Source organism: Pygocentrus nattereri, chromosome 30, assembly GCF_015220715.1.
Source record: "Pygocentrus nattereri isolate fPygNat1 chromosome 30, fPygNat1.pri, whole genome shotgun sequence".
Taxonomy (NCBI): domain Eukaryota; kingdom Metazoa; phylum Chordata; class Actinopteri; order Characiformes; family Serrasalmidae; genus Pygocentrus; species Pygocentrus nattereri.
Window position 1 is genome coordinate 1,739,190 of NC_051240.1, and position 27,134 is coordinate 1,766,323.

Genomic DNA, 27,134 nt, shown 5'->3' on the forward strand with positions numbered 1-27,134 from the left:
AGGTGTACTTAATGAAGTGGATGTATTTTTTAACATGTTTAATCACATCTTTGTACAACCTGTTGCTACAGAATGCCATAACCTTTCATTTGCCAGTTGTTTCTTGAAATTATTAAAGAATAATACTTATTTGCATCACTTATTTGCTTATTTGCATATGGTAGTAAATGTCCAGACACCATCTATAAACAAATAGACAGGCTTTCATTGTAATAAGATATACTTCCCATGTTAGAAACCAGAGGACTGCTGGTTCAAGGTGGAGCACCCAGCAGGTTAGTTTTTCTGTTAATGCACAGGCCTGTTTCTGTACTTCTACTGCAGTGCCTTAACATGCCAGTCAGCTCTGAGTTGAGTTTATTAGTTAGCTGTGGTGTTACTGCTGCTTTCTATTGCACTTCATTGTTAAGTATGCGAATACTTTAATGTTTGCTGCCCTTTAACAGACGTCAGCTGAAGACTCTCATTCTGTGAGCATCACTTTGATGTTTTATGCAGCGAAGCTCCACTTGAGGGCAGCACAGTAGAGTGAATGGCAGCTTACCGAATGTCCACGTTGAGCAGATGTACAGACACATCCAATTCAGGATTGTGAGGTTACAGTTTTTGTTTGTTTTTTACAATCAAAGCGTTTCATACACCTCTCTGCTGAAACACACCGTTTGGCACAACAGCTTCATATGTTTTATACTCAAAATGCTCTGCTGCTATAAAAATTCTGTAAACACCATTAAGAGTAAACTCATTCCATTAAAACACAAACACCAGAGATCTCACAACAGCAGTGCGTCACTCAGAGCACACTCAGCTCACAAACAATAACAACTGTCAACATTAGGTAGATACACTATTTTATGCAAATCTACTTGTGAAGTTGTGAAGAATTACTGGCTCTGCGGTTTTCTTTTGGGTTTTGTTTCACATTGTAATTAGTCTATAATATATATATACATATATGGTCAAGACAACTTGCTGAAGTGCAGACCGAGCATCAGAACGGGGAAGAAAGGGGATTTAAGGGGCTTTGAACGTGGCGTGGTTGTTGGTGCCAGACGGGCTGGTCTGAGTATTTCAGAAACTGCTGATCTGCTGGGATTTTCACACACAACCACCTCTAGGGTTTACAGAGAACGGTCCGAAAAAGAGGAAACATCCAGTGAGCGGTCAGTTGTGTGGACGAAAACGCCTTGTTCATGTGAGAGGTCAGAGGAGAACGGGCAGACTGGTTCCAGATGATAGAAAGACAACAGGAACTCAAATAACCAACCAGAATCTCTGAGGAACGTTTCCAACACCTTGTTGAAAGTGCCATGAAGAATTAAGGCAGTTTTTTAAGAATTAGGTTCTGAAGGGAAAAGGGGGTCCAACCTTTTACTAGCAAGGTGTACCTAATAAAGTGACTTGTGAGTGTGTGTGTGTGTGTGTGTGTGTGTGTGTGTGTGTGTGTGTGTGTGTGTGTGTATTATAGAAACATACAGTTTTTCAATGGCTAGGAAGAATTTTGCAGTACCAGGTTTACTTTTCAAAACTCATCACACATTTCTTCCCTTATAATGCTTTACTGCCATAAAGGCTCTGCAGAAATACCTCGAAATAAGCTCATGAGATCAAAACGTCAGCAGTATTGTTTGTGCAACAGTAAAGATCAGTCAATCAGCGCAGTTACCCAAAACTCTTAACAGCTGTTGGTATTACCAGTTGTAGGCTACTATTTTATGTAAATCTATGTCAATCTGTGACACAGTGAAATTTTACTCTGTAGTTTTTTGTATTGAAATGAGTTTATTATTCTTTGGCTAATCATGTAAACAGCACTGTAAACAGTGGAACATGACAGAAATGGATGGTGTTGCATTGTTACATTGAAAGTAGTTATTTGAGTTGGATAAAACAATTTCAATAGAAAGGAAAGAAAATAAAGTGTTGTGCTGAGTGTAAGAAGAGTTTTGGGAAAGGTAAAAACTCTTGTGAGCAATGGTAAAAAACTCTAAACGTTTTAGTCAGTCTACCAGGTTGCCATCATTTGGCCAAAGGTTTCATCCACGTCATGTTCTCTTACTTATTCACATTGCTGGGTCCAAAATGAGACATTGTGAATAACGTAACTCCGGAAATGTTGCCTTTTCATGAATGGTCAACACTTGGGTGGGACTTCAGCTTAGATGGGAATCACTTGTGATTGTTTACATACAATCAATCATTATTTTATAATTTTTATCATTTATTATTCTGTGCAACCATTAGAATGATTTGGACTTTGATTTTTGTCCAATGCATTACTTGTGATGTAGCAAACTGCAGTTTACATTTTTTTTTACAATTGCTTAGAAGTATTTTTCAGTTTTTCAAGCTCTTCATGAAACATTTAGCTCAGCACAACAGTTCATTTTAAATGCTAAATGACCTACAGCTACCAAAACACTGCAAACATGTCTCAAAATGAGCACATTTCATCAAAAACATCAACACGGTAGTTTTTAGAACAGTATTATTTTGTCAGATACAGCACAGTCACCTCAAAGCACAGCCGCTGATATTAATATTAGTTAAAGTAGTAGGGATTAAGATAGATCTGCTATTTCATGTACATTTATGAAGCAGTAATGAGTGTTTTGTTTCATATTATAGTTTCAGGTAAACAACACTGTAGATCATGGAACAAGGCAGGGGCTAATTTGAAATGATCTGTAGGTCTGAATTGATGTATTGTATTGATGTATTATGTGTTGGTTAACAAAACCAGTTACAAAAAGTTAAAAAAAAGAACCATTTTACAGTGAATAAAAAAGACAAAAAAATCTATTAGAATAACATCATGAAGCTGAATATTCTGAATATACATAATCTAGCAAAGAGAGGAAGTCACAGATACCGTAAATGCTTCCTCTACCTGCTCTGCATCATTTGTCCACCTGTTCAGAATAAGGCTCAGAATCACTTCATTTGCCGTGTATATTACACACACAAGAAATTTGTCCTGGTGAGTGCACACATTAGGCCAGACAAGCACACAGACTAAATAACAAATAAAGAAAGAATATATATATATATATATATATAAATATATAAAATACTAATATGAATATCTGTACATATGCAGGTGTTATATTATTATTATATTATAGTATATAATACTATTATATTGCTGATTTTAGTTTTTGACATAGTTTGAAAATGTCAGTTGTCCTTTACAGTCTTTACAAGTTCATGATGAATGGACCAAAAGAAACAATCTAAAATGAAGAAAGTCTGGTTCCATTGACTTACATTAAAACTAAAGTAGGTTTTTTTCTTCTTCTGTAAAGTTACTATTTTGGAGATACAAGGTTTTCTTCTGACAACAGCGCTATGCAGAATATTACAGGATGATATGCACATTTGTAAAAATGAACATATGTACAGTTGTGCAACAGAGGAGTTGCTATAATACAGTAGAAAGGTTTATTAGTTTGGTTTTGTCTAGTTTAAAATGAAAGTCTGAGGTGTTAATGAATGCTACAGCTCTGGGGGAAAAGCGCTAACATGCCTGGATAAGCTGGTTTTGATGGCCCTGAATCTTCTACCTGAGGGGAGTTGATGGAATAGGTGATGTACAGGATGAGAGGGGTCAGCCAGTGTCATGACCCTGTTGTTGTCATGAAGCGTTGGCAGAATGCATTCAATGGTCCTCTCCCCCATTGTCATGTGCTGGAGTTTGGCATGTTCTTGTGAGGTGGAGGAACCAAAACAGATGGTTATGAATGATGTGAGGATGGACACAGGATCGCTGTGTAGAACTGAATCATCAGGCTCTACGGTTTAAGTTTAATTTCTTTTTTTTTTTTATTTAAAAGTTTTTAATTTTCCATTTCTTCTCACCTCTCAGACAGAGCATTCTGTGTTGACCTCTCTTGGCTTGGCTTGAGTATTTTGCATAGTCAGCAGCAGGTGGCTCTCATGGTTTCATCTGCAAACTTCAGGATCATCACAGCTGGTTGTTTAGAGACACAGTTGTTGGTGTAGAGACTGAAGAGAAGGGGTGAGAGCACACAACCCTCTGGGTCCTGGCGTCTGATGTGTTTTCTAAGCCGCACCTGCTATCTGCTATTTGTGAAGATGATGATCAACTATGATCAATAGGATCAGATGGGATCTGGCTGAGACAGCTGGGAGAGTGTGACCTCTGGCACTATGGTGTTGAAAGCCGAGCCGAAGTCCACAAACAGTCTAACAGTCCAGGAACTCATCCAGAACGGTGTATTTCTGGAGCTCAGAAAATGCTTGCAGATGCTTACATACACAAAGACACTGCTGTACTTAACCCCAACACCTAACATGGAAATTTACCTCATTCCTATTTCCTGTATCACAAAAACTTTAGGACAATAATCAAAACCTGCAAAATAATAAGGGTGGTAGGGATGAACTGCTCATTGAATGTATGTAAACAGGCTGATCACAATTGATTCTAAGCTGAAGTCCTGCCCAGGTCATTTCAGTGGCCAGTGGACAGTGGTAAGAAACTGTAATAAAAATAAAACACAAATTTAGTTACACGTGTATGAGAAGCAACCATGACATCAAATGCTTTGTTGTAAAAATTAACTTGTGCTATGATGCTGCTCTGCAGTCTTTCAACTGCTTTGTTTCTTGTGTTTTCCTTCCAGTCTGCAAATTGTCCTGCCACAAGAAATGCGAGGTGAAGGTAGGCCACTGAGGTTTTTTTCTACTAAGACTAAAGCTGAACAACATTTGAGAGCATTTGTTGCATTAGTGATTCATCCTGGTGTGGAAAACCCCTTCTTAAAGAGTAGACGCTCATGCTGTGCCTTATGGGCCACTGCTTGGTAACTGAATGCATTTCAGCTAAAGGTGGGCTGAAATGATGATGAGTTATAATTATCAATATTATGATAAATAACTATGGTGATGCATTTTTTTTATTGTGATAGACAATTTGCTTTTACAAGCTTATTGTGGCTATATACAGTACTTAAAGACCCATATCATGGAAAACTGAACTGCCTACATCAGCTTAGCTCCTTCTATTTGCACTGAAGTTATAAGTTGTGTTTCAGCCCTGATTGCGTTTTGAAAGATGAACAATACAGGGCAGCCATTCAGAACAGAGATCATTTGCAGTAACAAAGAAATAATAACTACTTATTCTATATCCACATGTAATGCATTCAGCCATTGTCTACCATTTAAACACGTTCATGTATTTCATTATTGTTTTAAAGTTGAGCAGTCATGAGTAATATACAAGAATATTTTCTACTTGCTCCTAGCAGCATACATCTTCTGGTAAGCAGCAAAAATAGACTGGAAGCTTTGAGAAAATTTTTTTTTTTCATTCTTGGCATGAAACATGTTAAGTACACTTGTTGCCTTATGTTGCTGGTATAAAAGGTCATACACAGGAGTGGTTGGCAGTGGTGCTGTGTAGAAATGGAATGCTTCTGCCTCTGATCCAATGTGTTTCATTTATTTGTGCTCTCATGGAAAAACTAAACAACATGCCCTGTTCCAGCATCTTCGACCCCCTCATACTGCAACCCACTGGTTAATCGCAACCCACACTTTAAAACGTACTGATCCAAAGTCCAGTTTCCCAACCCTGGTCCTGCAAATTTTAGTGTTTTTCTGCTCAAACATACCTAGTTCAAGTTAAGAATGGCTTGTTATATAACAAATTATCAGGCTGATAGTTTAGTGCCAAAAGTGGGATCCATGGCTATAGAGCACACAATACACAGCAACAGTCGAACGAACTATGAATGCCAAAGAAAATGAAACAAAAAACAGGGATCAAACATCAAAACCCAAATATGAGATTCTAGTTAAACATTTCGTGATACACATTTTGTGATGTGTCTGTAAGTTTGAAATAACTGCACAATCACATCTTAAAACTGCCAAGGCTTAACAAGTGTAGCATGATCTTTGAAGAATTATCGTTTATTTAGGTAAAGTAAAAAACTGATCTGACTTTTATTTGGAAACAAAATTGGAAAAAAAGATGTCTGTAGACCTTGGTTATAAGTGGAAGGTTATATATAATATGCCCACTTTACTGCTTCACAGGAAAACACTATATGTGAGAATGTGCCACTAATGTCAGACTTAGGTAGTATATGTATGTAAGGTGGAGCGAGGAGGCGGACGCACACGCTGAGATAAGCGAGATTTATTATGGGCAAATCCAGGGTCGTAGTCAGAACAGTCCAGGGTCAATGAGCCAACACGTACAGATTTAGGGTTTGACATACCAAAAGATCAGAACCAACACAAACAAAGACCAGGTACACAGATACAAGGATACAAAGACTGGCAAACACAAGGGGCAAACACAGGGCTTAAATACATGGAACAACGAGGGACAGGTGAAAACAATCAGGGGCGGAGTTACAAACCAAAACAAGAACACATGGACAGGACTGGGAGGAGCCCAGGAGCCCACCGAGGCGTGCCACACAGAACCGAAAACAAAACAAGAAAGCAAAACCCAGAAAGACAAAACCAAACTAGACAACAGGCACAGACACCAAAGCCAGAGCAGAGGCAGAAACGGGCACAGAGGCAGAAACGGGCACAGAGGCAGAACAAGAAATCGATACAGACGCAGAACCACAAGAGGCAGAAACAGGCACAGAGGAAGAACCACAAGAAACAGGAACAGACACAGACGGAGACACACCAGACACAGGAACAGACGAAAAAGAACGAGGACAAAAAACGGAGGGAGGACGAGGAGGCACAACAAAAAACGACGCCGACCGAGAGACGACCGGAGACACAGGACGAGGAAAACAAGAACGAATAACAGACCACGCAAAAGACAGGGGAACAGGCACCAAGACAGACACAGGAACGGAAACGGGCACGGAAACAGAAACAGGAACAGAAACAAAAGGAGACACAGGAACCTGCTGCCTGCTGCGACGTCCACGGAGGCAGGCGGGTCTGGTGCGACGTCCATCTCTTGTACAGGAGACAGCAAACTACGCATCCAAAGGAGAGTCTCTTGTAGTGTGAGACTGCTCTGATGCATGAAGGGCGGGTCCGGAGGCGCGGCGACTGGCGGCGGGTCCGGAGGCGCTGCGACTGCCGGCGGGTCTTGTTTTGGTTTGTAACTCCGCCCCTGATTGTTTTCACCTGTCCCTCGTTGTTCCATGTATTTAAGCCCTGTGTTTGCCCCTTGTGTTTGCCAGTCTTTGTATCCTTGTACCTGGTCTTTGTTTGTGTTGGTTCTGATCTTTTGGTATGTCAATGAGCCGACACGTACAGATTTAGGGTTTGACATACCAAAAGATCAGAACCAACACAAACAAAGACCAGGTACAAGGATACAAAGACTGGCAAACACAAGGGGCAAACACAGGGCTTAAATACATGGAACAACCAGGGACAGGTGAAAACAATCAGGGGCGGAGTTACAAACCAAAACAAGAACACATGGACAGGGAGGAGCCAACTGTGACAATGTACCAGACCTTACTTTCAACATTATTATTATTATTATTAATTATTATTAAGTGACCCTTATTAGTCCCACAACTGGGGAAATTTCACCTCTGCATTTAACCCATCCATGAAGTGAAACACCACATACACACTAGTGAACAAACACACACTCGGGGGCAGTGAGCACACTTGCCCGGAGCGGTGGGCAGCCCAATCCACGGCTCCCGGGGAGCAGTTGGGGGTTAGGTGTCTTGCTCAAGGACACCTCAGTCATGGACTGTCGGCCCTGGGGATCGAACCGGTAACCTTCTGGTCACAGGGCCAGATCCCTAACCTCCAGCCCACGACTGCCCCCTGGAATTACATGGAATTATGGTCACTTCTGTGCATATTTTACTAGAAGAAAGTCCACAGGTCACCAATTAAGAGTTTAGGTGATATAGAACCTTTATTATGGCTTGTTAACCTCAGTTCTAGGTCACTCAAGGTTCATTCTCAGTGTACATCCATCAGTGAAGTAAATGGTAATGTGGACTTTGCTGATGCTTTATGTTTTCCCTGGAAATTCACGGAGCTCGAAAACAAGTGCTCAGTGTCTCAGAGGCTGTTTGCTTTGGCCCATGCGTCCCTCTCGTATTGACTAGATCTAATAATAAACCTTGCTCTCTGTTACTCTGCTACAGGGGGTCCTGATGGGACAGAGGCTTGTTTTGGAGGGGGTGAGCGGGAAAAGAAAGGAATGCTGAAGGAAATGGGGGAGAAATATTTTGTTTTGTAGGGAAAGAGAGTGAAAGAAGGACAGAGGTTACTAACTGGTCAAATCTAATACTTGGATGACTGTTCATTATTTTATGTTAGCTAAATCCTTGTGAGGGGGTCTCTCAGAAGAAATCACATTACATTGCGCTGCACAGCTTGAAGACACCTTGCTTTCTCTTGAATTATTGAGCTTTCAAGTTTATGTTACTTTTAACATATTAGCATAACTTTTCTGCTGTTATTTTTACATTATGTGAGGAGTAAACACATGTAAAGGTTTTTGAGGTATGGTGTAGATCACTGTCCATTCTTCATCTTCAGCTTTGTGACAGACTGTGGCACATTTCCTTTAAGAATTTGCTGGTATTCAATTGAATCCATTCTTCCCTCCATCACTGCAGTGTCCTCCTGCACCACTGGCTGCCACACAATATATCCACCCCCATGCTTAACTTTTATTCTTGTGAAACACCACTCCTTTTTTTCTCCGAAAATACAATTGGTGATTGTGCCATTTTATGGTTATTGCTAATATGGTCATTGTTTCATTTAATTCATCCACGGTGCATTTGTTCAAAGTGTGTCGGGCTAATCTAGATGTTGTTTTACAAACTTCAGGTTTTGACCTTTTTGATGGGGTCTAGTTTTCTTCTTTTGTGCAGGTCGTGTTTGTGTAAGAAACACTATACAGTAGAATGGTGCACCACTCCTGTCTCAGCTAACACTGCGTACAGGTCCTTTGATGTCATGTGGGTGTTTTGCTTTGCCTTTTGGCCAGCATATGTGCATTACAGTATTACAGTACCGTACATACTTTGAAAACTATTTTAGGTTATGTCACAAGATATAGTACACTATACCGATATAGTACAAATGTACTATATATACATATATGTACATAGATAGAACTTTGTACATAGTATAGAACTATCTATATATCTATATAGTACATAGTACAAGAATACTGGGGTAACATGAAATAACATGCAAAGCTCTCTCATTTGGTAACAGAATAGTGATTACAGTATCATCATGGAAAATGCAAGCTATAAGGTGAGGCTCTGTAACGCTCACATGTTGTGCTGAGTATGTATGTTGTAATGGTATTGTTTATTGCAATAATTCTGCAGAAGGTAACTGTTTGCCTTATGCTATAGTGTCATCTAAGCTTGGCACCTTCAGGTCTTTACAGGTATAGGCAATGTGTGTTTTACGCAGTAGGAATTAACACCAGCCTCTGCTGAAACTCTTTCAGCTGTCAGTAATTTGTGTGTGCGGCCTTTGTGCTGTAGAGGATATATGTTGCTGATGGTTTCCCAAAGAGGTGAGAGGTGCCCTGACATGGGAACCTCACTGGGACTGCCAAATACAAGCTCACCCCTCTATTTTTCCACAATAAGGCACAGATTCTCTGCCAATTCATGTACTGTTTATAGTTACTTTGTCTATATGTTCCTAGCAAAACTAATTACTGTATTCACCAAACATCCTGACAGGATGATGAACGAAGATAAACTGACGTCATGAGTCAAGAGTTTTGTGAGTGCCAGAAGGAAATGTCAGGCCAGGCGTCCAGCGGGGCACACAAAAACAAGCAAATTTAACCAGAGGTTATGGCTGTGTAGCCATAACTTGGTGCTAAAATTATTATGAGATTGACGTTTTGGTGGAGTATGTAAAAGAGGGTAGGGGTGTCACTATGAGGACCGGATCAATATAAATATTTTGTGGCCAACACCGATTTTATCTACCAATATGTGCCAACAGTAAGTGTGGTAGCTCTGTCTAACCTGACTATGTGATAAATGCCTATAACCCCTATAATTCCAATATTCTATTAAAACTATTCTGTGTCACAAATAAAACATACTAACTTTGAATTTTAACTGGTTGGGGGAGCTACAAACAGTCGCTGTGCTCTTTGGCATGGCTTGCATTTAAATAATGATGTTACAAATTTTGCAGTGAGCATCTTTAATACTACTTGTAATAATGTAAGAATGATCCTACACTGCCCACATTTTGCTTGCTTCAGTGCCGATACCAGCACTTTTTTTTACAGGGAAATTCCATCGATTTTTCAAAGTTTCTGCATATTTCAGTTGTTAAGAAGTAAACAAAGTCATTCAGAGTGGTTTGCAATAGTCCATTGTTGAGAAACTTACTGAGTCACTTCTTTACTGTAGTAGTGATAAGATCACAACACAAACATATATTGTAATTTTTACATATATTTTATTTATTGTCCAAAACCAGTGAACCTACAGGTGTCTTCTGAGATATTTTGTGTAATGTTGATATTGGTAAAACATGGCAAAACTTAAAAAAATAAAAAATAAAACGAATGTATTTGTGACCATTTTGTGTAATCCTTCTTTGTGAGCTTTTAAGGGCATTAAATGCTTAGCTTGTCTGGTTCTTGTCACCTCCACTGAATAATTCTAACTTGTTAAGTCTCTCTGGACCAGAGCAACACATCAACAAGTCTGAATGACTTTGTTTACCTAAGATAAGATAGACTTTTATTATCCCACTGGGGGAAATTTGCATTGTTACAGCAGAACACACAGTCAGCAGATAAAGAGCAGTAAGTAGACAAAAATGTGCATCATACAAAATACAAAATATAAGCTGCACTATAGAAGTAAATAAATAAACAAGGCGTCTGTTAGCAGAACAATATAAAAAATAAAAATAGAATAAAGATACTATACAAATTTACAGTTTATACATGCAGTTGTATGGATATTACACATTTCTGAGCAGGTAATGACTGGATATCGCACAGAAATTGTAGATATTGCACAGTAATGATTATAGATATTGCACAGAACTTGCATATGTATTGCACTTGTACCATTCTGTCAGCAGCAGATATTGCACATTAATTAGAGGTGGGATAAGATACAGGTCTATGTGGTGTGTTCGGGATAGAGTGCACTGTGATAGAGTGAGGTGTGAATCCATAGTGTGTTTATGACGGAGAGTGTCTGAGTCTCTGCTTGGGGAGGTTCTGGTTGTAGAGCCGAACAGCAGTGGGGAGAAAGGAGCTGCGGCATCTCTCTTTTCTGCATCGCAGGTGGAGGAGCCGGTCACTGAAGGAGTTGCCTAGTGCTGCAACTGCCTCCTGTAGTGGGTGTGAGGGGTTGTCCATTATGGATGCAAGCTTGGCCAACATCCTCCTCTCCACCTCCTCCCCCACTGGGTCCAGCGCACAGCCCAGGACAGAACCAGCCTTCCTGATAAGCTTGTCCAGTTTCTTCCTGTCTGCTGCTGTAATGCTTCCCCAGCAGGGGAAGGCCATAGAAGATGGCTGATGCCACCACAGAGTCATAAAAAGAGTGGAGTCCACCCTGTATTTCAAAGGACCGGAGCCTCCTCAGCAGGTGGCGTCTGCTCTGGCCTTTCTTATACAGGGTGTACACTCACTGGCCACTTTATTAGGTACTTTTGCTAGTAAAAGGTGGACCCCCTTTTGCCTTCAGAAATGCCTTAATTCTTTGTGGCATACGAAGAAACATTTCTCAGAGATTTTGGTCCATATTGACATGATAGCATCATGCAGTTGCTGCAGATTTGTCGGCTGCACATCTATGATGTGAATCTCCCGTTCCACCACATCCCAAAGGTGCTCTATTGGATTGAGATCTGGTGACTGTGGAGGCCACTGGACTACAGTGAGCTCATTGTCATGTTCAAGAAACCAGTTTGAGATGATATGAGCTCTGTGACATGGTGCACTATCCTGCTAGAAGTAACCATCAGAAGATGGGTACACTGTGGTCATAAAGGGATGGACATGGTCAGCAACAATACTCAGGTAGGCTGCGGCATTTAAACGATGCTCAATTGGTACTAAGGGGCCCAAAGTGTGCCAAGGAAATATCCCCCACACCATCACACCACCACCACCAGCCTGAACCACTGATACAACGCAGGATGGATCCATGCTTTCGTGTTGTTTACGCCAAATTCTGACCCGACCGTCTGAATGTCGCAGCTGAAATCGAGACTCGTCAGACGAGGCAACATTTTTCCAGTCTTCTGTTATCCAATTTCGGTGAGCCTGTGTGAACTGTAATCTCAGTTTCCTGCTTTTAGCTGACAGGAGTGGCACCCGGTGTGGTCTTCTGCTGCTGTAGCCCATCTTCTTCAAGCTTCGACGTGTTGAGCGTTCAGAGGTGGTGTTCTGCATTCCTTGGTTGTAACAAGTGGTTATTTGAGTTGCTGCTGCCTTTCTATCATCTGGAACCAGTCTGCCCATTCTCCTCTGACCTCTCACATCAACAAGGCATTTTCGTCCACACAACTGACCGCTCACTGGATATTTTCTCTTTTTCGGACCATTTTCTATAAACCCTAGAGATGGTTGTGCGTGAAAATCCCAGTAGATCAGCAGTTTCTGAAATACTCAGATCAAATGCATTGATTTGCCGCTATGTGATTGGCTGATTAGCTATTTGTGTTAACAAACAATTGTAATAAAGTGGCTGGTGACTGTGTGTTGTCAGACCAGTCCAGTTTGTTGTTTAGATGAACACCCAGGTACTTGTAGGTCTTGACAATCTCAATGTCACTTCCCTGGATGTTCACTGAAGTGGGTGAGGAGATCTTAGTCCTGTGCAAATCCACCACCAGCTTTTTGGTTTTAGCTGTGTTGATCTGGAGGCAGTTCTGCTGGCACTTGATAGATCAAAGAAAATGATTCTAACAGTGCTCCCGCCTTTTCAAGATGAGCGAGGGATCTGTGGAGTAGGTAAGTTATTGAATCCTCCACTCCAATGCCTGGCTGGTAGGCAAATTGCAGATGATCCATAGATGGTCCCATCAGTGGACGAAGATGGGCAAGAACAATTCTTTCTACAGTGCCACTGGTCTGTAGCCATTCAGATCACTGGGGTGTGCAGTTTTTGGGATAGGTACTACACATGTCTTCCAGAGTACTGGCACTCTCTCCTGTTTCAGGCTTAGGTTGAAAATTCCTTTACTATCCCACACAGTTGGCTGTGCAGTGCCTCAGGATCCCAGGACTGATGTTGTCTGGACCTGCTGCCTTCCTCACCTTCATCTTCCCTCCTCACTTGTTCTCTGGTTAGGGGCAGAGGAGCACAGGTGCTGAATGCTGGGAGCTGAAAGCAGGGGTGCAAGCTGGGCTGAGGGACGGTCAGCTACCAGATCAAATCTGCTGAAGAAGGAATTGAGGTCCTTTGCCCATTGCAGGTTTCCTACAGGCTGCCTGTTGGACTCCTTAAAAGCTGAGATGTTTTAAGACCCCTCCAAACTCCAATTGCATTGTTCTGTTGCAGCTGGCCTTCCATTCTCTTCCTGTACTGGTCTTTGCCCTCCCTGATTTTCCTCCGCAGCTCCTTCTGTACTCTCCTCATTTCCTCTTTGTTTCCGGATCTAAATGCCCTCTTCTTTTCTTCCAGAAGGGCCCTCAGATCTGGGGTAACCCAGGGCTTGTTATTGGAAAAACACCGTACAGTCTTGGTGGGTACAGTGTTCTCCACACAGAAATGTATGTAGTCTGTGATGCAGTCAGTGAGACCATCGACATCCTCACCATGTGGGTCACGGAGAACCTCCCAATCTGTTGTTTCAAAGCAGAGCCTCATAGGCCCCGTTGGACCAACTTCTCACGTGTCTTGTGTTGACAGGACACCTGTGAACAGTGGGTTTGTAGACAGGCAGGAGATGTACCAGAGTGTAATCCGACTTGCCCAAGGGTGGGAGGGGTGCTGTGTTATATGCATCTTTGGTGTTTGCATAAACCAGGTCCAGTGTTTTATTGTCTCTGGTGTTGCAAGTCACATACTGTTTGAAGTTGGGAAGTGTGGAGGACAGGGAAGCATGATTGAAATCCCCCGAAATGAGGATGAGAGCTTGTGGATGCTGTGTTTGGAGTTTGCTCGTGACTGAGTGGATGATGTCACATGCCGTGCACGCGTCAGCAGAGGGAGGAATGTACGCAGTTATCACGATAACGTGAGAACTCACGAGGTAGATAGTACAGCCGCATGCTAACAGCTAACAGTTCAACATCCCTGCTGCATATCTGTTCTTTAACAGTAACGTGTCTTGGATTGCACCATTTATTGTTTATGTACACGGCCAGTCCTGCTCCTTTTCTCTTACGCTTTCCTTCGTCCTGTCTGCCTGCTGAATTTGGAAGCCCTTCAGTGCAATGTTAGCATCTGGGGTTAGCTCAGTTAGCCACGACTCAACAGCAACAGCAGAACAACAGCAGTGAACAACAGCAGGCTGCACTGTGGGTATTCCCGCTGGTGTCGCGTCAGCACCACTAACTCGTCCACTTTATTGTAATCAAGTTCAACTGAGCATCGAGTTTAATTGATTAATAGAGTTTAATTGAGTAATATTGACAGTCCTAAAATCATCAATTATTGACTATAATGCAGTAAACCTTTAACAAAAAGGAACATAAGAGGCTGTTATATCTGGGTTCTAGTGGATTTTTCCCATCAGAACTCACCATGAGGACACAGTGAGGCTTTGTGTGTGGATATCTGAATGGATTTAACTCTGAGTCAGGGCTGGATCACAGAGGATTATTTTGGGGTGACAGACTGCATAGTGAAATTGCTCCAATAGAAGCATATAGTATTTGGCCTGGCTTGCTGAAAGAGAGCCGCTCAATAGGATGGAGCCTGCTGTGACATATCAAGGGATTTCAAGAATTTACTCAGCGACATGCCAAATCTCAGTGAAGGCGCCTTCAGACTGATAGATCACGAGAGAGCGGAATCTGTGCTTTCCCACAAAGGTGACTCCCGGCTCTGGGGAATGTGAGACTTCTATCATTTAAACTTCTGAAAGTTCACAAGTATGAGGTTTTCTGGGGTTTAGTGCCATTCATTTGTTTTACTTTTAAGTTCTATCTTATGTTAAACTGCATTTTTGGCCTATATGACTATAGAAGTAATCAGTATACTTGTTGTATACAAAAGTTTCTAAGTAAACACGTTCTTTACTGGGAACAAACTTTTAGTTTTAGTCTGAGTTTAACATATTGGAGTGCATTAAAATGTGCAGATTCATGTTCTCTGTAGAGGATGTCATAAAACATGTAATCTGACCATGCGCAAAGGTGTTGCATATGATTGTACTACTTCAAGTGAATAAATTAGCGTTCTTTTATATTTTTATATTCTCTATAATGATAACACATTTGCTCATTCATAAACAAGGACTACAGGCAGCATGGCTGCCCTTCTCATTCATTTACAAGTGCCAGAAGCGATTCATAACATGTGCAAAAAATAAGGCCTGGGCCACTTTGGCTGTAATTTTTTTCCCAGTAAGAAGCCAATATGGATTAAATGATTATTTATTTAATTATTTAATTGTGTGGGGTAAAAAAAACTTTCATTAATTAATGTAATTAATTAATTTAATTAATTAACTTTAATTCATGTTAGTAAACATTTTTAGTAAATCTTAGTAAAATGAAAAAGAAAACCCCCTGAATTCTTACCAATGAGTAATTACATCACAGATGTATCACAGAAAATCAGGCAAACAGTGCGAAACCATGATCCAGTACTCACAGTCATAAATGGAAGGCACATATGGCAAACCGTTCTAGCCTAAAATGACACCGGCAATAACTCATAAGTAGTTACTAGTAATTTTGTACAAAATATACACTGTGTGCACAATTATTAGGCAAGTGAGTATTTTGACCATATTATCACTTTTAGGCATATTTTCTAACTCCAAGCTGGATAAACTTGAATTCTTAATGGATTTAAGCCTCGCAGGTGATGTGTATCTGTGTAATGAGGGAGGGTGTGGCCTAAGGAGGTCAACACCCCATATCAAGGTGTGTTTATAATTATTAGGCAGCTTTTTTCTTCAGGCAAAATGGGCCAAAAAAGAGATTGAACTGACCCTGAAAAGTCAAAAATGACCAAAAGTCTCTCAGAGGGATGCAGAACTCTTGAAATTGCTGAGATATTGGGGTGTGATCACAGAACCATCAAACGTTTTGTTGCAAATAGTCGACAGGGTCGCAAGAAATGTGCTGAGAAAAAAAGACACTAAGTAACTGCCAAGGATTTGAGAAGAATCAAGCGTGAAGCCACCAGGAACCCATTATCTTCCAGTTCTGTCATATTCCAGAACTGCAGCCTAGCTGGAGTATCAAGAAGCACAAGATGTTCAGTGCTCAGAGACGTGGCCAAGGTAAGGAAGGCTGAAACCCGACCACCACTGAACACATCAGCTGAAGCATCTAGGCTGGTCCAAGAAGAATCTGAAGACAGATTTTTCAAAGGTTTTATGGACTGATGAAATGAGAGTGACTCTTGATGGACCAGATGGACGGGCCTGTGGCTGGATCAGTAACGGGCACAGAGCTCCACTTCGAGTCAGACGCCAGCAAGGTGGAGGTGGGGTGCTGGTATGGGCTGGTATTATTAAAGATGAACTGGTTGGACCTTTTGGGGTTGAAGATGGGCTCAAAATCAACTCCCAAGCCTACTGCCAGTTTTTAGAAGACACTTTCTTTAAGCAGTGGTCCAGGAAGAATCTGCATCTTTCAAAAAGACCATGATTTTTATGCAGGACATGCTCCATCACATGCATCCAAGTACTCCTCTGCACGTCTCGCCAGTAAAGGCGTTAAAGATGAAAAACTTATGACGTGGCCCCCTTCCTCACCTGACCTGAACCCAACTGAGAACTTGTGGGCAGTTCTTAAACGGGAGATTTACAGTGAAGGAAAACAGGACAACTCTCTGAACAGGGTCTGGGAGGCTGTGGCTGCTGCTGCACAAAAAGTTGTCAGCAATCAAGAAACTGACCGACTCCGTGAATGGAAGGCTTATCACTGTTATTGAAGAGAAGGGCGGCTGTACTGGGCACTGATTTTTTTTTATTTCTCAGAAATGTTCATTGGAAAGTTTTGAGTTGTTTGTTTATAATTCTCACTTGAACAGATGAAAATAAAGTGAGATGGGAAAATGTTTTTCATTTAGCTGCGTAATAATTCTGCACCATCATAGTTTCCCAATAAATGTGCACATATAGATATTCACCTTAGAAAGCCAAAACTTCACTTTTACTTTCTTAAACATTCATGTTTGAGGTTTATTAACATTTTTTGGGTTAACCGAGAGCGCTGGAGCTGCTCATTAATAAAAATAATCCTTGCCTAATAATTGTGCCCACAGTGTAAGTCTGCCTGTTGTATGTAATTGTTGATTGGCTCCTGCCTAGGCACACTAATCACCATCATACTGACTGTATGAATTTGTCTTATTCATCGTGCCACACATTTTGTGTGCCCTAGAGCTGTCACTGCCAAGTTTTATGAATCTAGCCCTATGTCCTATAGCCATTTAGGAGATGGAATAAAAACCTCTTTTCATTTCAAGTAATTTTGCAACATCTCTTTATTATATTTCAATTGATCTGTTTGTGATGGAATGCAATAAACAAGAGCAGCTGACGTTTTTAAATGAATGTAGAAAAAATGAACTAACAAAGTTTTGACATGACAGTAATAATATTATTATTACTTGCTACCGGCTGAATTGGGCGTGAATGCATGGGAGGCGTGGCCATGAGGAGCAGATGGTACGGAGGTACTGCTGTGGCAGTGTTGTGAGAGACTTAAACATGAAAGTAGTTGTTGTTGTGGGCTTGGGGATGTATATGTGGTGTTCCTGTTGCCTTGTGCTGGTCTGGTTCAGTGTCTACCATGTATGTGAGATGTATGATTGTAGGTGACCTTCCCTGTTTCCTAGCTGTTTAGAGAGCTCTGCTGGCGGGTTTTCCCCCTGCTGCATGTTAAAAAAGAGCACCCATTCAAAGGGCTGTGTTTCCCGCATCTGCTTCTTCTTCACAAAGTTTTTATGGGTTTATAGATTCTGTAATAGGCCTACTGAAATCTTGAGTAAATATCCTATTTGTGTCTGAAAGTGATGCTTTATTTCGTCACTAAATTCTAGACAAACAACAGATTATGTAGTCATAAGAGCCCCTGAGACTGATGAATGCTCCGGAGTATTCTCCCGTCTCATTGTGAAAAATACTCTCACACTACTTTGATGATCGCATTTCAAAAGGAACACATGATTCAAGAGTTCAGTATAATAATATTAACACTCTTCATTAGCAAATTCCTTGGCAAGTTTTTATCACACTTCCCCCAGTAAATTTGGACTGTGTTTGACCATAGACTCAGAGTATGAAAACAAAGCTGTGGGTTCCTGAAGATTTTGCAGCATTATTGTATGCAGATCATTTTAACAGACCTTCTGTTGAATTTCCTGTGAGATAGGATGTTATTGTTCCTATATCTTACAAAATCTTCACCCACATTTGGGAATTATGGTAGCAACAGAATGGTGTATTATTGGTGGCCTCTGGTTTGAACCTGGTTTCGGTTCTTGTTTGCATAGGGAAACATGGTGTTGTGCGTTTAATGACCAGTGCTGACTAAAGAAAGCAACTTTGTCTGGACGAAAGCAGACAGCCGATTAATGAGCATTCAGGCTGATCTCCAGGCCTTTTCTCCACTGTTAATGATGAGTAATGTATTTTCCTTGCTACGACCGTGGCCGTCCCTGCATTGATCTCTGTTACTGGAGCCCGGAGGGTACGCTAGCTTTGTAACAACTGTGGTTTGCCCGTAATGACCTCCGTAGCTCATGTCCACAAAGATGATGGAGCTGGCTGATTGAGATGTGTTTGGAGGTGCTGCCAGTGTCTCAGAACTTAGAAGGTTGTTTATTGTGGTTGGTGAAGGAAAGCTCTAACATGGTTTAGCTGAAGGGAAGGACTGGAATTAAAATACGACGGTCAGTCACATAGAAGCCTCAGAAAATGATGGATGGTTGGTTTTGGACTACTAGTGATTGGTTGAAATAGTGAAAAAATTCAATGAAACTATAAATAATCAACCAAGCATTTTTTTTTTCCTGTTTATTGTGCTTAGAATTCTTAGCACAGTGTCCTAAATGTTACAGGACCTCAAAATAGCAGCTAGGAAAGAGAACTAAAAACAATTTTCAGAAAGATTTTGAAAATCTTTCGCAGAACTGGTGTGTGGTAAGTGGTAGCCCAGAAACATTGTGCAATGACTAGTCTACAGATCCCGCAGGTACATTTTTGACTGCAGCTGGAACAAATTCAAACACTGGCACACTGACAAAGAACTGAAGGCTTGAGACAATGGCAGATAGTAGCTGATATTAAGCAAAGACTGGAAGACTGAGAAAATAAGATGGAGCTTAAGACCAGCTGATTGAATGGTTCCTTGCACATTCAGGAATGATGTGGCGAGTATACTGAATTTGATTGGTTGTAATCTAATGACAGCACTCATAGAAAACAAATCTAGGGTAGGCCTGTGATCAGTGTATTTGAGCTGGATGGCAATGGGGCTTTTACAAGGCGATTGTCATTGTCTACCTGTCATTATCTACAATGTACAAAAGTTGAACTCAGTCATTATCACCAGAAAAGAAAACTCAGAGCCTTTTAGGATATTCTGGAGCCTGAGATTCCTCTCTGACCTAAAATCTGTGCTTGGTCATTGGTTTGTGCCAAAATTCAGAGGGAATGCAATGTTCAGTAGTGCTAATGACAGGACTTCTGTTTCTATCGACAGACATCAGTCGGCAACATCAACTACAATTTATGATAATAATGCCAAAAACATTCTATAAGTTGAGACGCGTTATCAAATCATATTCAAACCAAAGTTAAATCATTAAAATATAGGGTGAGTATTTGGTAATAATGTGTGTGTGTGTTTATATGTGTGTGTATACTTTTATGTGTGAGCTTGGGTAAATGTGGATTTCAATGCTTGGAAGGAAGTATGTGTAATGGTTCAGTGTTCCGGATCAGCCTGGCCTGGCTTTTCCTCCAGGAGACTCCACCTAACAACAGCAGCCCTGCCCCATTCATCTCTCTCAGCACCAATATTCACTACATCCAGCACAGTGATCTTGGAGCTCCAGGCCTCATCTGCATCTTAAAGCTGTTTTTCAGCCTTATCTCTATTTGCCATGTTTATCTTGCCTCAGTTATTACAGCTTCAACACAAGAGCATAAAACCCATTAACTGAAAACATACCTACAACAGAAGCTATTAGGAAGTTGCTGAGATACATGAATAAACATTAGAAATATGTGCGTATACAACTGAAATTCAAAGGCCATAGCACTCGACTAATTTAGGCCTTACAATGACACAGATGTGAGAATGTCTTACCAACGCTGTTTGTTCAAAATGTGTGCATAATTCAATGGTTAACATGTACGCAAAGTCATTGAAAGCTGTCCATGGCGACGTGTTCACAGCATTTTAAGGCCAGTTTGCAGCCAGATATTTTTCTGATTGGTACATAAAATGGCTAATTTGGCACTGTGACCCCTGGTTCATATCACCACCGCTGTGGAAATCAAGTGTTTTTATCACAACAATTAAGTTGTACAAAAATGTTGAAAAGTTGGTGGAATGCTGTTGTAAGTTGTTGTCTCTCTCTGTCATATGTTTAAGTCTCAACAAACAAGAATGTGAATTGAGTGCATTTTCATTGGTTGGGATGAGGCGTAAGCATTTAAACAAAACAAAGCAGAAAACACATTTATGGTGACACGTCGTGCGTCTTACGAAAAACAGCAAAAGTTCTAACTTCTGACTGGTGCTACAACACAGGGCAGCGGAGGGTAATGCTTGAATTAAAGATGTGTCTGTCATCAGTCGGGAGCTTCTGAACATGGACCTCTATGAAACAACACAGCTACTCAGCCAGTTTAGCCACTCGTGCTTGTGCTTTAAAAGCTGCATGAAGGGAAAAAGACAGTTATGTTATTGAATGATAATTATTGGATTTGGCAAATGTCAGTTAATGGTCATCTAAAATTTCATGGTTGTGACAGGCCTACCTGAAGTTTTGTGGTAAGATCAGGCAGACAGCAATGGAAACTCCACCCACGCAACAGTGCTGGTAACATGTAGAGCTGAACTTCTGGTTCCAGAAGTAAAAAATCTCATTTTTAATTGTCATAAGGAAATTGATTTTTAGCCATAAAACTGCCTCGTGTAGACTTACCATTACATGTGCGATTGTGAGAAGTTGGTAGACAGTTTTGTTGAAGCCATAAGTCCATTTTGACTTCTCATTTTATTTCGTCATTCCTCGTAAAGAAATACATCACCCAGAGTCCTAAAGCGAGTTCCACCATGGGAATTTTAACTACATGGTTTTGGCACAAGAAAAGCATTAAGCTGTCTCTGTTGGACAGCTGCGTACTGCCCTGCAATCTCACTGTCAAATATGATACGTTTAGTTAGGGATGAGGTAATGAGTGGTCAAAAGAGTGAAAATCAAAGTCAGGCCGAGTTATGGAGTGCAGGGGCAGGCGGGCAGGTGGTCAGTCTGTCAGGGCAAGTGTAAAAGACAGGAAATATGGGGTTGTGGTGGGTTTTTGCAGGGAAATATTTGGTAGCTCAATATATCGCCCCCTTTTATAAGTGTGTTTGCAAAAAAACAGGATTTCTGTTCTTTTGAAATCACAAGGAAACATGTGAAATGTTCAGTATATTGGCCATAAACTACAGAGATCAGAGTACGCTTAAAAACAGCCTAAAATGGACTGTTCTTCTTCAAATCACTGCAAAGCATTTTCACAAACATGTGCTTTGAGTGCTGACATCACAGCAGAGGGATAAAATGTGTGGGTTCCCAAGTTCCATTTAAACCTGGTTAGTCTTTAAAATGTGAAATCTCTGGATAAAATGAAAAATGTAAACACTGCTACAGCTGTTGTAAACATGCTTGTAAACATGCTTGTAAACACACAGAGTGAGGTTTTCAGTGTCTCTAGACTGAGGATTTCTGGTTTAAAGACTCGAGAAACCTCCTTCTGGTCTTGAAGGTGGCAGGACCTTTAACAGGTGGCAGGTCTTTACCTGGCTATCCACAACCCCAATTCCAATGAAGTTGGGACGTTGTGTAAAACATAAATAAAAACAGATTATCATGATTTGCAAATCCTTTTCAACCTGTATTCAATTGAATACACTACAAAGACAAGATATTTAATGTTCAAACAGATAAACTTTATTTTTTGCAAATATTCACTCATTTTGAATTTGATGCCTGCAACACGATCCAAAGAAGTTGGGACAGGGGCGTGTTTACCACTGTGTTACATCACCTTTCCTTTTAACACTCAATAAGCGTTTGGGAACTGAGGACACTGATTGTTGAAGCTTTGTAGGTGGAATTCTTTCCCATTCCTGCTTGATGTCCAGCTTCAGTTGCTCAACAGTCCGGGGTCTCCGCTGTCGTATTTTGTGCTTCATAATGTGCCACACATTTTCAATGGGAGACGGTCTGGACTGCAGGCAGGTCAGTCTAGTACCCGCACTCTTTTACTATGAAGCCGCGCTGTTGTAACACGTGCAGAATGTGGCTCGGCATCGTCTTGCTGAAATAAGCAGGACGTCCCTGAAAAAGACGCTGCTTGGATGGCAGCAGATGTTGCTCCAAAACCTGTATGTACCTTCCAGCATTAATGGTGCCTTCACAGATGTGCAAGTTACCCCTGCCATGGGCACTAACACACCCCCACACCATCAGAGATGCTGGCTTTTGAACTTTGCACTGAAAACAATCCGGACAGTCCTTTTCCTCTTTGGCCTGGAGGACACGACGTCCATGATTTCCAGAAACAGTGTGAAATGTGGACGCGTCAGACCACAGGACACTTTTCCACTCTGCGTCAGTCCATCTCAGATGAGCTCGGCCCAGAGAAGCCGGCGGCGTTTCTGGGTGGTGTTGATATGTGGCTTCGCTTTGCATGGCAGAGTTTTAACTTGCACTTGTAGATGGAGCGACGAACTGAGTTCACTGACAGTGGTTTTCCGAAGTGTTCCTGAGCCCATGTGGGAATATCCGTTACAGAATGATGTGGGTTTTTAATGCAGTGCCGCCTGAGGGGTCGAAGGTCACTGTTTCCAATTAACCTGTGGAATGTTCCAAACAGGTGTGTTTTGAGCATTCCTCAACTTTCCCAGTCTTTTGTTGCCCCTGTCCCAACTTCTTTGGAATGTGTTGCAGGCATCAAATTCAAAATGAGTGAATATTTGCAAAAAACTATAAAGTTTATCCGTTTGAACATTAAATATCTCGTCTTTGTAGTGTAATCAATTGAATATAGGCTGAAAATGATTTGCAAATCATCGTATTCTGTTTTTATTTCTGTTTTACACAACGTCCCAACTTCATTGGAATTGAGGTTGTTGGGTTTGGCTTCTTTTCTCTTGCTGAACAGGTTAAAACCCATCTCTGGTGTCCATTTTGTGCTGAATAAATGTAAGTCTCTCTGTTTTCTTTAAATATCGTCCGACAACTCTGGCATTCTACACTTACCTTTATAGTGAACACCATTGTCAATGTAAACAAGAATAATTGGATTATTGGATGCCAGGTTTCCATGGAGTCATGTTTTCCAGCCCTAGATTGCATAGGCAATTAAACACATTCGTTTTTTGTCTTTCAGATTAACTGGTAACATGATGGGCCCTCTGGATGAATGATCAATCACAGTAATGATAAAAAGCTGATATGCATGAGAAGCATAAGATACGCATGTGTTGCTTAGTCTCTGACAGGTCTATGTCAGACAGTTAATGCTAAATTCCTGTGTGTTTGCTAAGTCAGCCAGATAGCATCGTCAGTAAACCACCATACTCGCAAAAAGTGAAACAAGGGCTGCGTAAATGTAAATCTTTACCATTCGGAGACATCCTGGTCGGTGGTTGAGCCCCCACAGCAGTCTCACCACCGTACAGTGCAGAAATCTCTGCACTCTGTGACAGCACTGTTCAGTCTTTATATGCACTGTACTATACTCTGCTGTATGATGTTGTACGGTCTCATAGTGCTGTGGTTCACTGCAGCCATTTTTAGAACTATACACAGCAGCGTGATGATGACCCCACCCCTGCCTCCACCCCCACATGCACCCACTTAGAACATCAACTCTAGAAAGTCGTTGTCCAACACACCTTACTCAGAATGCTCAACATTTTGAAAGATATTGCTTGAAAACTTGACTTTACTTGTGAAATATCTCAAAGTTTAAAAAATACTGGCTCTTGTAACAACGTGTCTGTAAGAACAGTTACAGATACATTCAAAAATGTCAAAATCAAGCATAAAAATGTGCTGAAGTTGTAGAAAGAAGAAAGTGCTCAACACCTGCCATGCTCTAACCATTAAAAAAATCCAGCAAGTCTGATTGTCATTTGTGCAAACTCATGAAATCCATGTTGAGAAGACTTCAAGCTGTCATCCAAAAGATGAGAAAACACTAACCTAAGCAAAATACTACACTCTGACCTACATTAGACGAAAGGGATATCAATGTTTGACTAATGTTTGAGTACTTTTACTTGCCTTACTGAAGTTTTCAGTTAATTACCAATATCAATACTTATTTTCAGTTTCGGTTAGGTAAAGTTAGTCATTATTACTGGTTGTTAAAACTTTCCTCATAGATACAAAAAGAATAAATAGTAACTTTGACTCGTGATAAAATTGATCAATAAGCAAGACGTGAATTGTATTCAGAAAGTTTTCCAAGGCTACTTTTGAGCACTGCAGATCAGTGGCTAGGCTAGCAGTACAGATTGGTTGATACCACAGGTGTTCCACACGGTTGTACAATGCATTTGCTTAATGCATGCTGGGTATTCTTGTGAGACAAAAATGAATGAATAAAAACATGAAAATGATGTACAATTGTGGATTCTAACAAAGCAGATGAGGCTGAGGGATGCAGTGCTGCACTATGAAATATTGTATAGCATGACAAATAATACAGTCCCATTTCCAAAGAAGTTGGGACAGTGCGAAATGTAAATAAAAGCAAATGCAATGATATGCAGATCATTTAAACCCTATAGTACATTGAAAATAGTACAACATATCAAATGTTGAAACTGAGAATTTTCATTGTTTTATGAAAAATATACGCGCATTTTGGATTTGATGCCAACAACGTGTTACAAAACAGTTGGGACCGGGGCAACAAAGGGCTGGTAACCTGGGAGTGCACTCAGGGCTCTGGGAAAGTCTGAAAGTGTCCCTTAAGATATGTAGTAGCTCACTTATAGATTGGACATGCTTCAAAATGCACTTTTGTCAATAATGTTTTCGTACAGTTTAAATGAAGCATTGCACCAACTTGTCCTTCCGTACTCTGGACTGGACTGGCAGTAGTAGCTGCTGCTTTGCTCTATGTTGTTCCCACTTGCCCCCCTTCTCTCTCGCTCTTGCTCTCTCTCTCATACAGATCACTGACTAACTCACAAACTCCGCTACTTTATCATTATGGAACATTTATGGCTGCCATGTAATCGAAAAAGCCATGTTTCTGGATGTGTGCCTGCACTGCTCGAAGTGCTAGCCAGGGTATTTAGGACTGGGTTTGGCACCAGGAGAACAGAGGTGGACGCAAAAACTCTGCGTTTTGGCTAAAAGCAGGCCATTTAGACTTGGCCTCACCACAAATATTTGTACTTTCATCTTCGTGTTTCTCGAAAATATGCGTTTATGTGGAGTATATCAATGGGAAGTGAAGTGTTTCTCGAGAAACTATAATCAGCTCTAAGCAGTAAGGATTTATTGGTCTCAATCATGTTTTCACTCATGAATGCAGTGTGTAAACGCATCGTACCAAATGGCCATATAAGGCTAAAAAGCTTTAAGCTGGATTTCAAAGCATGCATAATCAAATTGAATGACAGCATCTTCATGTTTTTCTGCTCATCTTTCCGTTTTGTTGAGCATCTTACTGTATTCGAATCTTTTCCATCTTTAAAAAGAAAAACACAGATATAATCTGGTGCAGACCAGTCAGGTGACCCTTTTGATCTTCCAGCTGGATTAAAACCCTTTCGTTCTCGCTTCAGATCATTTATGCTTAGCTAATTCCTGTCATTTTCATCACGCACTGAAAACAACTTGCTGACACAAAGTAGCAAATCAGAAGTCTGATTTAGTATAAAAGGCCTTGGCTGTACAGGGTCAGAACTTCTGCTGAAAACTTGTGTTGAGGAGATCGCCAAAGTCCTTTTTGCTGACAGATGTGTTATTCATTTCACTTTTAGCTGGTTGTTTTGGGTAAATAAACACTGTCAGGCATGTTAATTGACGGAGGTTTATGTGTCTTGGCAGAGAAATGCACGGGGTGGCCTTTCAGGAGATGCAGAGGGCTTCTGAAGCTGCACTACCATGTTTGGATATGCATGATGGTGTTAAACTCTTGACGTCTTTGTGAAACTTGAAGAACCCTTTTTCTTTTAGTAATCTCAATATAGGGCCTCCTCATTTTAAGAGACAGACTGACCTGTTATACTGGTGATATAATGGGCTATTATACTGTATTAAATCAAAATAGTTTGAATAGAGATGTTGCTTGTGTTGGTTTCAGGAACAAAAATACAATGAAAACATAATCATAACTTAACTGTTATGCAACAAAAGCTCAATTCAAATCTCTTTTTTCCTGTTAATAGTATTATCTTTGTTCTTTATAGCCTGCAACTTAACTAGAATTTGAACCAGCTGATTATTTATGAACCTCCAACTCACAAATGTTTTTGGATCAGCATCAGGACTCATGTGGTTTTATTTAATGTACAAATCCAGTTCCACAAAAGCAAGGCTAAGGTGAGAGGTCCAGATCAGTGAGCAGCAGTTTGGTTTCATGCCCAGAAAGAGCACCACAGATGCAATTTTTGCATTGAGAGTGTTGGTAGAGAAGTACAGAGAAGGTCAGAAGGAGCTGCATTGTGTCTTTGTGGATCTAGAGAAGATATGATAGGGTGCCAAGACAGGAACTGTGGTACTGTATGAGGAAGTCAGGTGTAGCTGAAA

At 40.8% G+C, this 27,134-nt stretch overlaps 1 protein-coding gene across 10 annotated transcripts in view; it reads left to right on the forward strand.

Annotated features, from left to right (window-relative positions):
• The window catches only part of tns1a (tensin 1a), a 248,155-nt gene that overhangs the window by 107,036 nt on the left and 113,985 nt on the right, over nt 1–27,134 (forward strand). For all 10 annotated transcript variants that reach the window (XM_037536614.1, XM_037536609.1, XM_037536615.1 and 7 more), the window contains exon 3: nt 4,647–4,684. In XM_037536614.1, coding sequence (XP_037392511.1) covers nt 4,647–4,684 — 38 coding nt within the window. The remainder of the gene's footprint in view (nt 1–4,646; nt 4,685–27,134) is intronic.